General features: G+C 39.9%; 1 protein-coding gene across 1 annotated transcript; it reads left to right on the top strand.

Moving 5' to 3' along the window:
* Window positions 1–240: 240 nt before the first annotated feature.
* On the top strand, window positions 241–15,106 carry LOC148697423 (uncharacterized). The gene is made up of 4 exons (XM_088691923.1): window positions 241–3,655; window positions 9,004–9,007; window positions 13,099–13,977; window positions 14,101–15,106. The coding sequence occupies exons 1-4, from the start codon at window positions 241–243 to the stop codon at window positions 15,104–15,106; spliced, it is 5,304 nt and encodes a 1,767-aa protein (XP_088548049.1).
* Window positions 15,107–15,323: the final 217 nt, after the last annotated feature.

Raw genomic sequence — 15,323 nt, 5'->3', positions numbered from 1 at the left:
GTGTGTCAACATAATTTTCACATCAAATTTTGGCGCCGTTGCCGGGGATTAGCAAAGTTGCTAATCCCTTGTCTTGAGTCTTGTTTAAATTGTTTAGTTTCTGTTTTGTTTTAAGTTTTGCACCGTGTGTGTGTGTTTTGTTTTTTTTTGTGCCGTGTGTGGCACCTTATTTCCTTACTTGTCCCGAGTCTATTAGATTGATTGCTAACCTTGTTTGCTCTTGTGTGCAGGTACTAGTTTATGACCCGTGGCTCACAACCTGTTCGTGAGCATATCTCCGACTTTGACGGTGATTTCGAGAGGATTTTGAGAAGGAAAAAGAAATCGCAAGCGTCTAATCCTCCTAGTCCTGAACCTGAATTAGAAGAGCAAGAAGTTGAAGTTGAGGTTGAAGAGGAGGCCACGGCAAGGGTTGAAGAGGAAGTACCAACCATGGCAGTGGACAATCGAACCATCAAGGAGCTTTCTGCCTCGGGTTTGGCCAATGCAGCACCTCTTTGCATCCAATACCCTAGGGCAGCCCCTGAGAAGACCGATGAATTTGAGTTGAAGTCCAGCTTGCTCCACCATATTCCGAAATACCATGGGTTGGCCATGGAGGATCCGAACAAGCATCTAAAGGAATTCGAGGTGGTGTGCTCAAGTATGACACCGGTGAACGTGGACAGCAACATATTGAAGATGAAGGCTTTTCCTTTTTCTTTGGTGGAGAAGGCCAAGGATTGGTTGTATGAGTTGGCTCCCGGAACTGTCACATCATGGGAGAGTATGAAGCGAGCCTTCTTAGAGAAGTTCTTTCCGACATCACGAGTCATTCTTCTTCGTAAGAAGATTAATGGAATTCAGCAAAGCCAAGGTGAATCTTTTCCTACGTATTACGAACGTTTTAAATCTCTTGTTGCTTCATGTCCACAGCACCAGATGAAGGAGGAGCTACTTCTTCAATATTTTTACGAAGGCCTTTTACCACTTGAACGGCAAATGTTGGATGCATCCGCGGGAGGAGCTCTAGTGGACAAGACACCTAGGGATGCCAAAACTCTCATTGCCAATCGAGCACTTAATGCACAACAATATGAAGGTGTTGGGCAGAGAGACACCCCACGGCCACAGCATGTAAATGAGGTAAGTTCTATTTCTGAGTTACAATCCCAAATGGCTAACCTTACGTCTATGTTATCGCAGTTTGTTGAATGCCCTAAAACGCAAGGAAGTACAATCTGTGGTGTATGCTCCATTCAAGGACACCAATCTGATCAATGCCCTCAATTAATTGAGAACGGAGGGTGGGAATCTGCCAATGTCGTGGGCTATGGGAATCAAAACCAACCAAGGGGTGATCCTTTCTCCAACACATACAATCAGGGATGGCGTGACCACCCCAATTTCAGATGGAGAGATGCACCACAATATGGCCAACAAAGTGGATTCCGACAACCCCCGGGTTTCTTTCCAAGGCCAATGGCACCACAACCACCTCCTCAAGCACAATCATCCCAAACCAACTCAGGTATGTCTATGAATGACGATAAAACATATCAGTTACTAACCACAATGGCGCAGAGAATGCAGAACCAAGCAAAGGAGGTTAATGAGCTGAAGAAGCAAATGGACCAAATGGCCGAATTTTTGGGACAAATTCGTGAAAGTGGTAAGTTACCAAGCACTACGGTAGTCAATCCCAAGGGTGGTTTCGAATCTGCGAAAGCTATCACACTAAGAAGTGGAAAAGAAGTGGGAAACAAGGAAGATGAGAAGTTACGAATCGAAGAAGAGGAGAAAAATGACCCCACGGCAAGGGTGGTACCACCCATGCCACAGCCATCTACGACCCCCCATCCATCCACCTCAGGTAAGGTTGTCCCAAATGTTGTGATTTCGAACACTAATCTGCCCGATGTTCCTTTCCCTCGCAGATTTGCGCAATCGAAGAAGGAAGAAAGCGAAAAGGACATTTTGGATACCTTTCGAAAAGTCCAAGTAAACATTCCTTTACTTGATGCTATTAAGCAAGTACCCAGGTATGCAAAATTTTTAAAAGAATTATGCACAACTAGGAAAAGAATTTCAAACAAGGAAGTTGTAAAAGTAAGTGAGAATGTATCAGCGGTTTTGCAACGAAAGTTGCCTCCAAAATGTAAGGACCCAGGGAGCTTTACTATCCCATGCACAATTGGAAACACTAGATTTGAGCAATGCATGTTAGATTTAGGTGCTTCTATTAATGTTATGCCATATTCCATTTATGCATCTATGAACCTGGGTGAGTTAAAACAAGATGGCGTTATAATTCAATTGGCTGATCGTTCTAACGCTTATCCCAAGGGAGTCCTTGAGGATGTTTTAGTGCAGGTCAATCATCTTATCTTTCCTGCAGATTTTTATGTCTTAGAAATGGAGGATTCGAGCCATGCTCCATCATTGCCAATCTTGCTAGGCCGTCCATTCATGAAAACAGCGAGAACAAAGATAGATGTGTATACGGGAACATTAACCATGGAATTTGACGGGGACATTATTCGTTTTAATCTTTCTGAAACTATTAAATATCCAATTGAGGACCATTCTTGTTTTGCTATTGACATTGTTGATTCTTTGGCACAGGTACATTTGAATCGAAGGAACGAAGATGCACTTGAAGTAGCCTTAGTGCACGGCATAGGAGCAAGAAATGAGGGTGAGGGAAGCCTGGCAAGCCACGGCATGAAATCTGACCATATTGCCGTGCCCCCTTGTAGTGAAGTGCTTGAAATGGTCGCGGCCCTTGAGTCATTGCCCTCACACTCTGGTAAGTCTCCACTCTCACTTTTAGATTCGGTTTTGACTAACAAGTTACTTCCATCAATTGTGCAGCCACCTACACTTGAGTTAAAGCCATTACCTAGTCACTTGAAGTATGTTTTCTTGGGAGAAGATCAGACACTACCTGTCATCATTTCTAGCTCACTCACGGCCCAAGAAGAAGACAAGTTGATAAGGGTGTTAAAGGAGCACAAATCTGCTATTGGATGGACCTTGGCGGATATCAAAGGCATTAGTCCCACCACATGCATGCATCGCATCCTTTTGGAGGAGGGAGCCAAGCCATCTCGTGAAGCTCAACGTCGCCTTAATCCACCCATGTTGGAAGTAGTAAAAAAGGAGATTATAAAATTGCTTGATTGTGGTGTTATATATCCTATTTCTGATACTCGTTGGGTGTCACCCGTGCAGGTTGTTCCCAAGAAGTCCGGAGTCACGGTGGTGAAGAATGAAGAACAAGAGCTTGTACCCACTCGTGTTGTGACAGGTTGGCGTGTTTGTATTGATTACAGGAAGTTAAATGCCATGACAAGGAAGGATCACTTTCCATTGCCATTCCTGGACCAAATGTTGGAAAGGTTAGCGGGTCATTCATTTTATTGTTTTCTTGATGGATATTCGGGTTATAATCAAATTGTTATTGCCCCGGATGATCAAGAAAAGACTACTTTTACATGCCCCTTTGGTACATTTGCTTATCGTCGTATGCCATTTGGTTTATGTAATGCACCTGCTACATTTCAAAGATGCATGATGAGCATATTTTCAGATTATGTTGAGAAAATTATTGAGGTTTTTATGGATGATTTCAGTGTTTTTGGTAATTCATTTGATGGTTGTTTGAATAATCTTAGTTTGATTTTGAACCGTTGTGTTGAAACAAACCTTGTGTTAAATTGGGAGAAATGTCACTTCATGGTTAAGCAAGGTATTGTTTTAGGACATATTATTTCTGAAAAAGGCATTGAAGTAGATAAATCTAAGGTAGACCTTTGATAGGAGCATATTCATGCGACTTAAATGGCTTGTTCTCGTGCATTTACGTTATGTTTCTTTAGTTATTTTAGTACTTTAAGCTATTTTCGTGTGTTTGTAGGTCCAAAGGGCTAAAGGAGCAAAAAGATGCATTTTGGAGATTTTTGGAGCACTTTTGGGCTAAGGATGGATAGCTTATGCTTGGAGCCAAAGTGTTGGACGAAATTGAAGACCTAATTGGAGCCAAAGTGTTGGAACCTTGTTCTCTTTAGTTTTAGGACATTTAAACCTTTCCTAATCCCAATCATGCCATGCATAACACACATCCATTCTAACACATTGTCATTGCACATGCATTTCCTTCATTAATTAACCCACATGCTCCCATTACTTATCATAACCACATATCATATCACTTATCACTTATCACTTATCATCATCACTTATCATAACCACTTATCACATCATAACCACATATCATATCACTTATCACTTATCACTTATCATCATCACTTTAGCTTTAATTCACATGAACATTCACTCACCACAAACATTTCACATGCTTTCCTATTCAATTAAATCAGCCACATGCATTCATCATCATAACCTAGCTGTCATTCCACTTCATTGCACATGCATCTTCAAAGAAATCAGATTTCCATCATATTCACATGCATTCCATCTTTTAATTTAATCACATGCACATTCACCTTGCTTTGCAGAAAATCCACTTCATAACACATGCATCTTGGCAGATTTCACATGCACTCATGCACATTCACCTTAATCATTCACATAGCTTTAATCCACATGCATTTCCACCTAGATTTCCACCTCACAACCACCAGAAATCAACCAAAAACGTGCATTCCCTTTCATTTCTGTCAAAACACATGCATTTCCACCCTTTAATCACATGCACAAACAGCCACATGCATCTCCCATCACCATTTCAGATTTCCACCAAGTTCCTAGCTGTCATGTTCCCCCCATTTCACCTATAAATACTCATTCATTCATTCTCATTCATACACAATCCATTCACCACAGAAATAAGGCCTTTGTGCCAGAAATTCACCCATTCCAAACACTCTTCCATACACTCATCCATTGCAGAAATGTAGACCATCAAACTCCCTTGTGCCGTGCTCTCCCTTACAATCCAAACACCATCCTTCCATTTCCACCACTCCTCTTCCATATCTCCACCACTCCCCAAACCATTCACACCATCAAACTCACCTTAGACCTTGTGCCACAACGAAGAGGAAGAGAAGAGTGCCTAAACGTTCATACAATTCAAGTTTGAGTTGTTGGAATGTTTAGGTGTTTCTTTGATTTCAATGTTTAATTTCAATGCTCTTTGTTTTGCACGAATGAGGAATGGATGATAAGAGGGCTTAAACGTTCATACAATTCAAGTTTGAGTTGTTGGAATGTTTAGGTGTTTCTTTGATTCTCTTTGTTTTGTACCATGAGGAACTAAACCCCCCTTGGTTAGGGGGTGATTCGAATATATGTTTATGCTTGCATTTTGATTTGATTACTTCTAATTGCGTTTCATAAGTTGTGATTCAATTTGTTTAACCGTTTTATTGATAACTTATTTATGTATGTTTATTGAGAGTGCACGCTTAATTTTCATGCATGAATATGACGCTAGAATATAAGTGAGTTTCACCTAATAGTTACGAACTTATATTCATAAGTAGTGGAGGTTGCTTATAAACAATCGCGTTAAACGAATTCTTGGCAAGAGTTTCATGCATTCATAGTAACGAATGCCTCGTCAACACTTATAATTTTCATAGAGCGTAATGATTCTTGCTTGTACCTCTTCTATGCATTCATGTTGAGGACTTGTGGGGAATGTTTTGAATTGTCGCATGCATCATCCAATTCAATAACGTTAGGAAGATTTGAAGGTTAATTAGTGCATCACGGTTAACTTGGGGTGTTGAGAATTCATGGTTTATTGAAATGCAATTGGAAATCATTTATTATGCAAGTATAACATGTATGGAGATGAACCCCTTGGCTAGCATCCATCCATTCATTCCATTTCATCACATTCATATATACTATCTGTCTTAATTCGAATCTGTACATTTTATTTAATTTCGTATAAAACTCAATCCCCCTTTACTTTATTGTCCAATTTAGTAGAACGTGTTTTAGTTTATGTTTATAAGTGTTTTGATTCATTTTGTTACATAATTTCGTCCAAATTCACCAAAGTGCTCAAAACTGCCCAGAAAGTGATTTTAAGGCAGTTTTGAGTGTTTTGGGTGATGTTTGAGTCTTTTGGTTTGTCTTAGTGTTTTAAAGTTTAGTTTTGCATTCTTTGAGTCTAGTATAGTGTTTTATATTGTTATTTTACGTTTTTGAGTCAAATCCAAGTGGTTAACAATCCCTCCTAATCCCCGGTCCAGAACGATCCCTACTTATACTTATACTACAATTTGACGAAAAGAGGGTTTAATTTATGCGCGTATAATTCACGCATCAAATTTTGGCGCCGTTGCCGGGGACTAGAAAATTTGCTAATCCCTTGGATTGTTTTATTTTCGTTTGTTTTTATTTTATTCCAGATTCTTAATCTTGTTTTGTTTCTTGTTTTAGGTACTTGTTTATGACTCGGAGTTCTCATCCGATTCGTGAACATATCCTGGAGTGATTGGGTTCTTCGTTCGGCTGCAAGACGTAATAGAGAGCGCTACTTGGGAGGCAACCCAATGCACTGAATAAAACAAAGCATGTTCAAAAAAAAAAAAAAAAAAAAAAAAAAAAAAAAAAAGGGAAGGCTTCACAAAGGTTGTTTACGTGAAGCCCCACTACGAGGCGTCGGAGCGGAAGGCATAGTAGGGGAAGGCTTTGAAGCGGAAGGCATCGGAGCGGAAGGCATCGAAGTGGAAGGCATCGGAGCGGAAGGCATCGGAGCGGGAGGCATCGGAGCTAGAGCATTCCAGGCCTCAAGACTTGGCCAAGCGCTGGATGAGCCAGGAAAAAGGTGCCTCTGGAGGAAAGACGAAAACCTTTGACGGTCACTGTGAATCCGACCTTCAGACTCTTGCAGCTCATCAAGCTTCCTCTTCATGCCCGTCGAATAGTTGTTGGCAAGCACGTGCAAACTTCTATTCTCGTACTTAAGCTGCTGGATCTCTTGCTTAAGACTTTCCACCTCCGCCATCAATGATTCCACCTGACGGGAGCGGGCAAGCAGGCGTTGGCCCATGTTGGACACAGAGCTCGCACACTGAACACTAAGTGCGAGGGACTCTTGAACGGCCAACTCATCGGACCGTCCTGACAGCAGCCTACTATCTTTTGGAGTGAGGAGGTTCCTAGCTACTATTGTAGCTGTTGTGGCGTCCTGCATCACGGAGTCTTCACCTGTAAGAAGACCATTAGAAGATAAGAAAGAAGGGCGCCATACGTTACCTTGACGCGGCGCGCCCGTATCACTGCTAAGGCTCAATTCCAAGCTAAGGTTCGATGAGTTTGCCATTTTTCAAAAGTGTTCAAAGAGAAGGGATGGAGTTAAATTTCAAAGGGCCGGAGTCGATTTTCAAGAATGGGAATTCTTCAGAGTGTGTTTGTTGTGGTGATCGATAGCTCAATAAAAAAGCCAAGGCGACGCGTCCACCGATTCAAAAAGCCGGAATTTCCGGCGTAATTTAGGCGACGCTTTCTCGGCTTTTCAGAAAACGTGTTCAACTTTGTCAAAAGATTTCTGACAAAGCTGAAAACACGTGGAGGCCATCATCGCAACTACACGTCTTTAGCCGACAAGCGCAAAGTTCGGCGACGCTTTCTCTGCTTTTCAGAAAACGCGTGCAGCTTTGTCAAAAGGAGCCGCATACGCACTACTACGTGTCGTTCAGAAAGCAAAGGGGCGTCGTTCAGAAATCGAAAGGGCGCCTGCTCAGAAATCGAAGAGGCGTCGTTCAGATATCGAAGAGACATTTGTCGACAAGGGTAAAAACACAGTACCACCACTTGATATTATCTCTATATATGTCGACCTTCGTCTTTTATGGCAAGGCAAACCTGAAGAAAATGCCCAACTCTCTCTCACCTCTGAGGGCGCACTCCCAGCAAAGCCTCTTGAAATACTCAATTTTTTCTCCCCCAAAGAAGATACCAGAAACCTGGAGTACAAATGAGGCAGAAGGAAACGGTCGGTCGAAGCATGTGGAGACAACCACAACAAATACATGTGCTGCTTCATTCGCCGTTTCTTCAAAAGCAAAGGTATCTCATATCATCAAGGTCTAAAGCAAAAGTATCTCATATCATGCTCTTTCCCTGTCTTTTTCTTTGTCCTTGTTCTTACTCGCATGGCAAAGTAAAAGAAGCAATCAGCCGGCACTTGGAGTCAGTCTTCCGATCTGGAGCCAACTGCCTGGAATCTATTCCTGATTGCTTACCTAGCGTTGCTCTCGAGTAGTCATCTTCAACGGTTGATACACTTCCAGAGAAGGGACCACTTCTGCAAAGGGGAGCGAGTAAGGCAAGTGAAAATGATACATTGAAGCATGTGGAGACAAACTTAGGCTGAGTTATCCTCCAACCCTTTTCAATACGAATTGGAAAGATTGAACAAAGAAACAGACCAAAGGAGTAAGCTCAGACCTTCGGGGGAGACCAAAAGAATCCTGCTGCCCAGATCAAGAGTAGCACAAAGGAAAATCAATGATGGGCGGAAACCAGTTCAAGAGTAAGCCTGTGGAGTCACTATGATCAAAGCCTCAATGCAATTACCAAGGAGAAGAGGGAATTTACACTCCATAACCAGATTTGCGTCCCTAAAACTCTTCTCTTTGTTAATTACATTATGCCATGTTTAGTATGTTTAGTTGCTTTTTGTGTGTTTACTTATGTATTGTGTGAATCTATGCTTAAAACATTGAGGACAATGTTGATTTAAGTGTGGGGGGGTAACTAAGTATATTTGATGCAAATTCATGGGATTTTATCACCCATAACTTCAAATGTTGTTCCTTGCTGTTTTAAGATGTTTTTAAGTTGTTTTAGAGTGTTTTAGTTTGTTTTGTTTTTATAACTCCGAAAATCACATAAAAATTTGAAAAACGTGTTTTAAAAAGCCTAAAAAGAGTGTTTTGAGTCGTTTTTGTGTGTTTGTGTCTTAGTATACCTTCCAACACAATGATAAGGATTTGGTTTGTAATTGCATGACGGTTAAAAAGAGTTATTAACATAGAGAAAAGTTTGATTTACTCTTGGTATTTTTTTTGCTTGGTTATGGTTATAATGTATGACTTCACATGCAATCATAAAAGAAAAATTCGTTTTAGTAACATGCTTGAAGGAAGGAACTCAAACAAACGCTACAACCCTGTGAGACTCGAGCCATTACCTTCGTTGGAGAGTTATTTTCTGTGATTCTTTGTTTTCTAAAGTTGTTGCATGATCTCATTATTCCTTACTTGGTTGCTATTAGAATGCAATCGTATCATGATAGAACTAAATGCTAGAACTTATATCCGTTTCATTCAAAGCATGACATTGAATTGCATAACATATATCAAGATGAAGTTGTGTAGTTGCCACCCTAACCAAATAGCCTTACTTCCCATATTTCGTATTTGTTATTAGTTTTAACCCCGTTGAACCTCGTTTAGCCTATTTTCTTTGCTAACCACATCACCCCTTACCTAGCCTAGATTAGGACCATTCGTACCCTTGTTCTTGAAGCATAGTAAGCATGACGGATAATGAATTCCTTTTGATTAATATGTTGCAGAAAATAAGTGTGGGGGAAGGGATTTTTGTGTGTATGTATGTGCCTAAGTCTTAAAGGAGGCACGGGAAAAAGAAAAAAAAAAATGTGAAAAAAAAAAGAAGAAGAAAAGAAAGAAAAAGAGTGAAAATAAGTGAGAATGGACTCACAAGTGTGATTGTTGAAGAAAGGGCCCAAAAAGTTTGAATATGGCCCTAAGTTTTGTGTGACTTTCCCTTGGGTGTTCAAAGTTGACTTCTGCGTTCTAAAGGGAATTCTAAGTGCCTAATTCAATACTTTGCTCACTATTGCTTAAAGAACGTTTGTTTTCCCTATCCTTTCATTGTTAGCCAACTCCCCAAGCCCCGTTACAACCTTTGACTTCTATCTTGATCGTTATGTGTTCAATAATGTGGAGTTTGGAATTGATATGAGCTTATGGAATCACTGGTTCTCGTTCTAAGTAGTAGCATTCAATTCATGAGATCATATTCATGTCATTGTCGTAAATCCAGAAAATGCTTTCTTTGATATAACATATGTGAGTGTTAGAATTCATATTTACATCAATCTTCTCACATATAACTTAGTGTAGGGAGTGTAGTCAGAAAATCTGTGTGAAAAACGAGTGCATATCTTGTAAGGATTTGAGCAAATTCTCTAAGGCATGTTACTACATTCAAAACATGGTTTTAAATGCTTAATTGTGAAATAATATGTGGTGACTATGATTAAGAATGTACTTAAGTGTGAAGATGACTAAAATCTATGGGACTAATGATTTTTAACTTGTCATGTGCATTGGAAATCCTTGAGACGATTGTTGGAAGGTTTAGGTTGTGTTTTTCTTGTTCAGTGTCGTTTTGTTTTTTATTTCTTTTGTTTTGTTTTGCTCGAGGACTAGCAAAAGATAAGTGTGGGGGTATTTGATAGGAGCATATTCATGCGACTTAAATGGCTTGTTCTCGTGCATTTACGTTATGTTTCTTTAGTTATTTTAGTACTTTAAGCTATTTTCGTGTGTTTGTAGGTCCAAAGGGCTAAAGGAGCAAAAAGATGCATTTTGGAGATTTTTGGAGCACTTTTGGGCTAAGGATGGATAGCTTATGCTTGGAGCCAAAGTGTTGGACGAAATTGAAGACCTAATTGGAGCCAAAGTGTTGGAACCTTGTTCTCTTTAGTTTTAGGACATTTAAACCTTTCCTAATCCCAATCATGCCATGCATAACACACATCCATTCTAACACATTGTCATTGCACATGCATTTCCTTCATTAATTAACCCACATGCTCCCATTACTTATCATAACCACATATCATATCACTTATCACTTATCACTTATCATCATCACTTTATCATATCACTTATCACTTATCATAACCACTTATCACATCATAACCACATATCATATCACTTATCACTTATCACTTATCATCATCACTTTAGCTTTAATTCACATGAACATTCACTCACCACAAACATTTCACATGCTTTCCTATTCAATTAAATCAGCCACATGCATTCATCATCATAACCTAGCTGTCATTCCACTTCATTGCACATGCATCTTCAAAGAAATCAGATTTCCATCATATTCACATGCATTCCATCTTTTAATTTAATCACATGCACATTCACCTTGCTTTGCAGAAAATCCACTTCATAACACATGCATCTTGGCAGATTTCACATGCACTCATGCACATTCACCTTAATCATTCACATAGCTTTAATCCACATGCATTTCCACCTAGATTTCCACCTCACAACCACCAGAAATCAACCAAAAACGTGCATTCCCTTTCATTTCTGTCAAAACACATGCATTTCCACCCTTTAATCACATGCACAAACAGCCACATGCATCTCCCATCACCATTTCAGATTTCCACCAAGTTCCTAGCTGTCATGTTCCCCCCATTTCACCTATAAATACTCATTCATTCATTCTCATTCATACACAATCCATTCACCACAGAAATAAGGCCTTTGTGCCAGAAATTCACCCATTCCAAACACTCTTCCATACACTCATCCATTGCAGAAATGTAGACCATCAAACTCCCTTGTGCCGTGCTCTCCCTTACAATCCAAACACCATCCTTCCATTTCCACCACTCCTCTTCCATATCTCCACCACTCCCCAAACCATTCACACCATCAAACTCACCTTAGACCTTGTGCCACAACGAAGAGGAAGAGAAGAGTGCCTAAACGTTCATACAATTCAAGTTTGAGTTGTTGGAATGTTTAGGTGTTTCTTTGATTTCAATGTTTAATTTCAATGCTCTTTGTTTTGTACGAATGAGGAATGGATGATAAGAGGGCTTAAACGTTCATACAATTCAAGTTTGAGTTGTTGGAATGTTTAGGTGTTTCTTTGATTCTCTTTGTTTTGTACCAAGAGGAACTAAACCCCCCTTGGTTAGGGGGTGATTCGAATATATGTTTATGCTTGCATTTTGATTTGATTACTTCTAATTGCGTTTCATAAGTTGTGATTCAATTTGTTTAACCGTTTTATTGATAACTTATTTATGTATGTTTATTGAGAGTGCACGCTTAATTTTCATGCATGAATATGACGCTAGAATATAAGTGAGTTTCACCTAATAGTTACGAACTTATATTCATAAGTAGTGGAGGTTGCTTATAAACAATCGCGTTAAACGAATTCTTGGCAAGAGTTTCATGCATTCATAGTAACGAATGCCTCGTCAACACTTATAATTTTCATAGAGCGTAATGATTCTTGCTTGTACCTCTTCTATGCATTCATGTTGAGGACTTGTGGGGAATGTTTTGAATTGTCGCATGCATCATCCAATTCAATAACGTTAGGAAGATTTGAAGGTTAATTAGTGCATCACGGTTAACTTGGGGTGTTGAGAATTCATGGTTTATTGAAATGCAATTGGAAATCATTTATTATGCAAGTATAACATGTATGGAGATGAACCCCTTGGCTAGCATCCATCCATTCATTCCATTTCATCACATTCATATATACTATCTGTCTTAATTCGAATCTGTACATTTTATTTAATTTCGTATAAAACTCAATCCCCCTTTACTTTATTGTCCAATTTAGTAGAACGTGTTTTAGTTTATGTTTATAAGTGTTTTGATTCATTTTGTTACATAATTTCGTCCAAATTCACCAAAGTGCTCAAAACTGCCCAGAAAGTGATTTTAAGGCAGTTTTGAGTGTTTTGGGTGATGTTTGAGTCTTTTGGTTTGTTTTAATGTTTTAAGTGTTTAGTTTTACATTCTTTGAGTTAGTTTATGTTTATAAGTGTTTTGATTCATTTTGTTACATAATTTCGTCCAAATTCACCAAAGTGCTCAAAACTGCCCAGAAAGTGATTTTAAGGCAGTTTTGAGTGTTTTGGGTGATGTTTGAGTCTTTTGGTTTGTCTTAGTGTTTTAAAGTTTAGTTTTGCATTCTTTGAGTCTAGTATAGTGTTTTATATTGTTATTTTACGTTTTTGAGTCAAATCCAAGTGGTTAACAATCCCTCCTAATCCCCGGTCCAGAACGATCCCTACTTATACTTATACTACAATTTGACGAAAAGAGGGTTTAATTTATGCGCGTATAATTCTCGCATCAACCTTGTTCGTCACTTACCCTCTCCAACTTCGGTTAGAGAGGTTCGTTCGTTTCTTGGTCATGCAGGTTTTTATAGGCGCTTCATAAAGGATTTCTCCAAGATTGCGCAGCCACTACGCCGATTGCTTCAAAAGGAGGTGGTTTTCGAGTTCAACGAGGCGTGTGAGAAAGCATTCAACCACCTCAAGGAGGCTCTCACTTCGGCTCCCATTATCACACCTCCAGATTGGAGCCTTCCATTCGAGTTGATGTGCGATGCTTCGGACTATGCGATTGGTGCTGTTTTGGGGCAGCGAAAGAATAAACAACCTCATGTTATTTATTATGCATCTAGGACACTAAATGATGCTCAATTGAATTACTCAACCACTGAAAAAGAATTACTTGCTGTGGTATTTGCATTAGATAAGTTTCGGTCATACTTACTTGGTACTAAAGTTATTATTTTTACTGATCATGCAGCTCTCAAGTATTTGCTCACGAAGAAGGAGGCCAAGCCTAGACTAATTCGATGGCTGTTGCTTTTACAAGAGTTTGACATTGAGATTCGGGATAAGAAGGGCGTGGAGAATGTGGTGGCTGACCACCTAAGTCGAATGGTACATGAGGAAGCATCGCCAATTCCTGAAACCTTTCCCGATGAGCAATTAATGTCTATCCAGGTAAGTGAGCCTTGGTATGCAGATTTGGTGAACTTTTTGGTGTCTAAACATACTCCTAGCACACTTAATAGGAATCAACGTGATAAGCTGATAAAGGATGCTAGGTTTTATGTCTGGGATGACCCATACCTTTGGAAATTTTGTCCTGATCAAATTGTACGACGTTGTGTGAATGAATCTGAGTTTCAATCTATTTTAACATTTTGTCATTCATATGCATGTGGGGGACATTTTGGCACCCAACGCACTGCACTTAAAGTCTTAGAATGTGGGTTTTATTGGCCAACCATTTTTAGGGATGCTAGGACATTTTGCCTTACATGTGATCGTTGTCAACGAATGGGTAATATAAGTGTTAAGGATCAAATGCCACAAAACCCTATACTTTCTGTTGAAATATTTGATGTGTGGGGAATTGATTTTATGGGTCCTTTTCCTTCCTCCCATGGTTTTCTCTATATCTTGTTGGCGGTGGATTATGTTTCCAAATGGGTGGAAGCAAAAGCCACCCGTACTAACGATTCCAAAGTGGTTGCAGATTTTGTGAAGTCTAACATTTTTGCTAGGTTTGGAATGCCTCGAGTCCTTATAAGTGATGGAGGTTCACATTTTTGTAATCGCACTATCGAGGCACTGCTCAAGAAGTACAAAGTTACACATAGGGTTTCGACACCCTATCATCCTCAAACAAGCGGGCAAGCCGAGGTGTCGAATCGCGAGATAAAACAGATTCTCGAGAAGACGGTTGGCCCAACAAGAAAAGATTGGAGCTTGAGATTAGAGGATGCATTGTGGGCTTATAGGACTGCCTACAAAACACCCATTGGTATGTCCCCCTTTCGGCTTGTGTATGGCAAACCATGTCACTTACCTGTGGAGTTGGAGCACAAGGCTCATTGGGCCGTGAGGAAGTTCAATATGGATGTAGATGAGGCGGGAATTCATCGTAAGCTTCAATTGAATGAACTTGAGGAAATACGGAATGAAGCTTACGAGAATGCTCGACTTTACAAGGAAAAGACAAAGGCCTTTCATGATAAGATGATTCGCACCAAGTCCTTCTCTGTTGGACAGAAAGTGTTGTTATTTAATTCTCGTCTTCGTCTATTTCCGGGTAAGTTACGTTCACGTTGGATTGGACCCTTTGTTATTACTAACGTTTTTCCTCATGGTGCAGTCCAAGTTCGTAGTTTCAAAACAGGTCAAGAGTTCAAGGTGAATGGGCATCGATTGAAGCCTTACTACGAGAGCTTTGTAGAACATGATGTGGAGGAGACCACCCACTATGCCGTGGGTTCCCATAAAGGATGATCAATGTGGCATCGTCCGGCTGCAAGACGTAAAAGAAAGCGCTACTTGGGAGGCAACCCATGCACTCAACAAAGGAAGAACTTGGGAATCGCTCCACACTCAGATTTGCGTCCCTAAACCCTTTTCCTTTGTTGCTTACTTTTTGTTATGTGTAATGTGTTCAATTGTGTCTAAAACATTGAGGACAATGTTTAGTTTAAGTGTGGGGGGGTAACAT

This window comes from Pyrus communis, chromosome 4 (assembly GCF_041283825.1).
Source record: "Pyrus communis isolate YQ-2024b chromosome 4, ASM4128382v1, whole genome shotgun sequence".
Taxonomy (NCBI): domain Eukaryota; kingdom Viridiplantae; phylum Streptophyta; class Magnoliopsida; order Rosales; family Rosaceae; genus Pyrus; species Pyrus communis.
The sequence above is the reverse complement of the archived record's forward strand: the minus strand, read 5'-3'. Positions and strand labels throughout refer to the sequence as shown.

Bases quoted from the DNA above. Each gene is read 5' to 3' on its own strand.
- LOC148697423 (XM_088691923.1), top strand. From the start codon at position 241: ATGACCCGTGGCTCACAACCTGTTCGTGAGCATATCTCCGACTTTGAC. The intron at 13,978-14,100 runs GTTTCAATCTAT...TAGGGATGCTAG, and splicing joins CGTTGTGTGAATGAATCTGA to GACATTTTGCCTTACATGTG.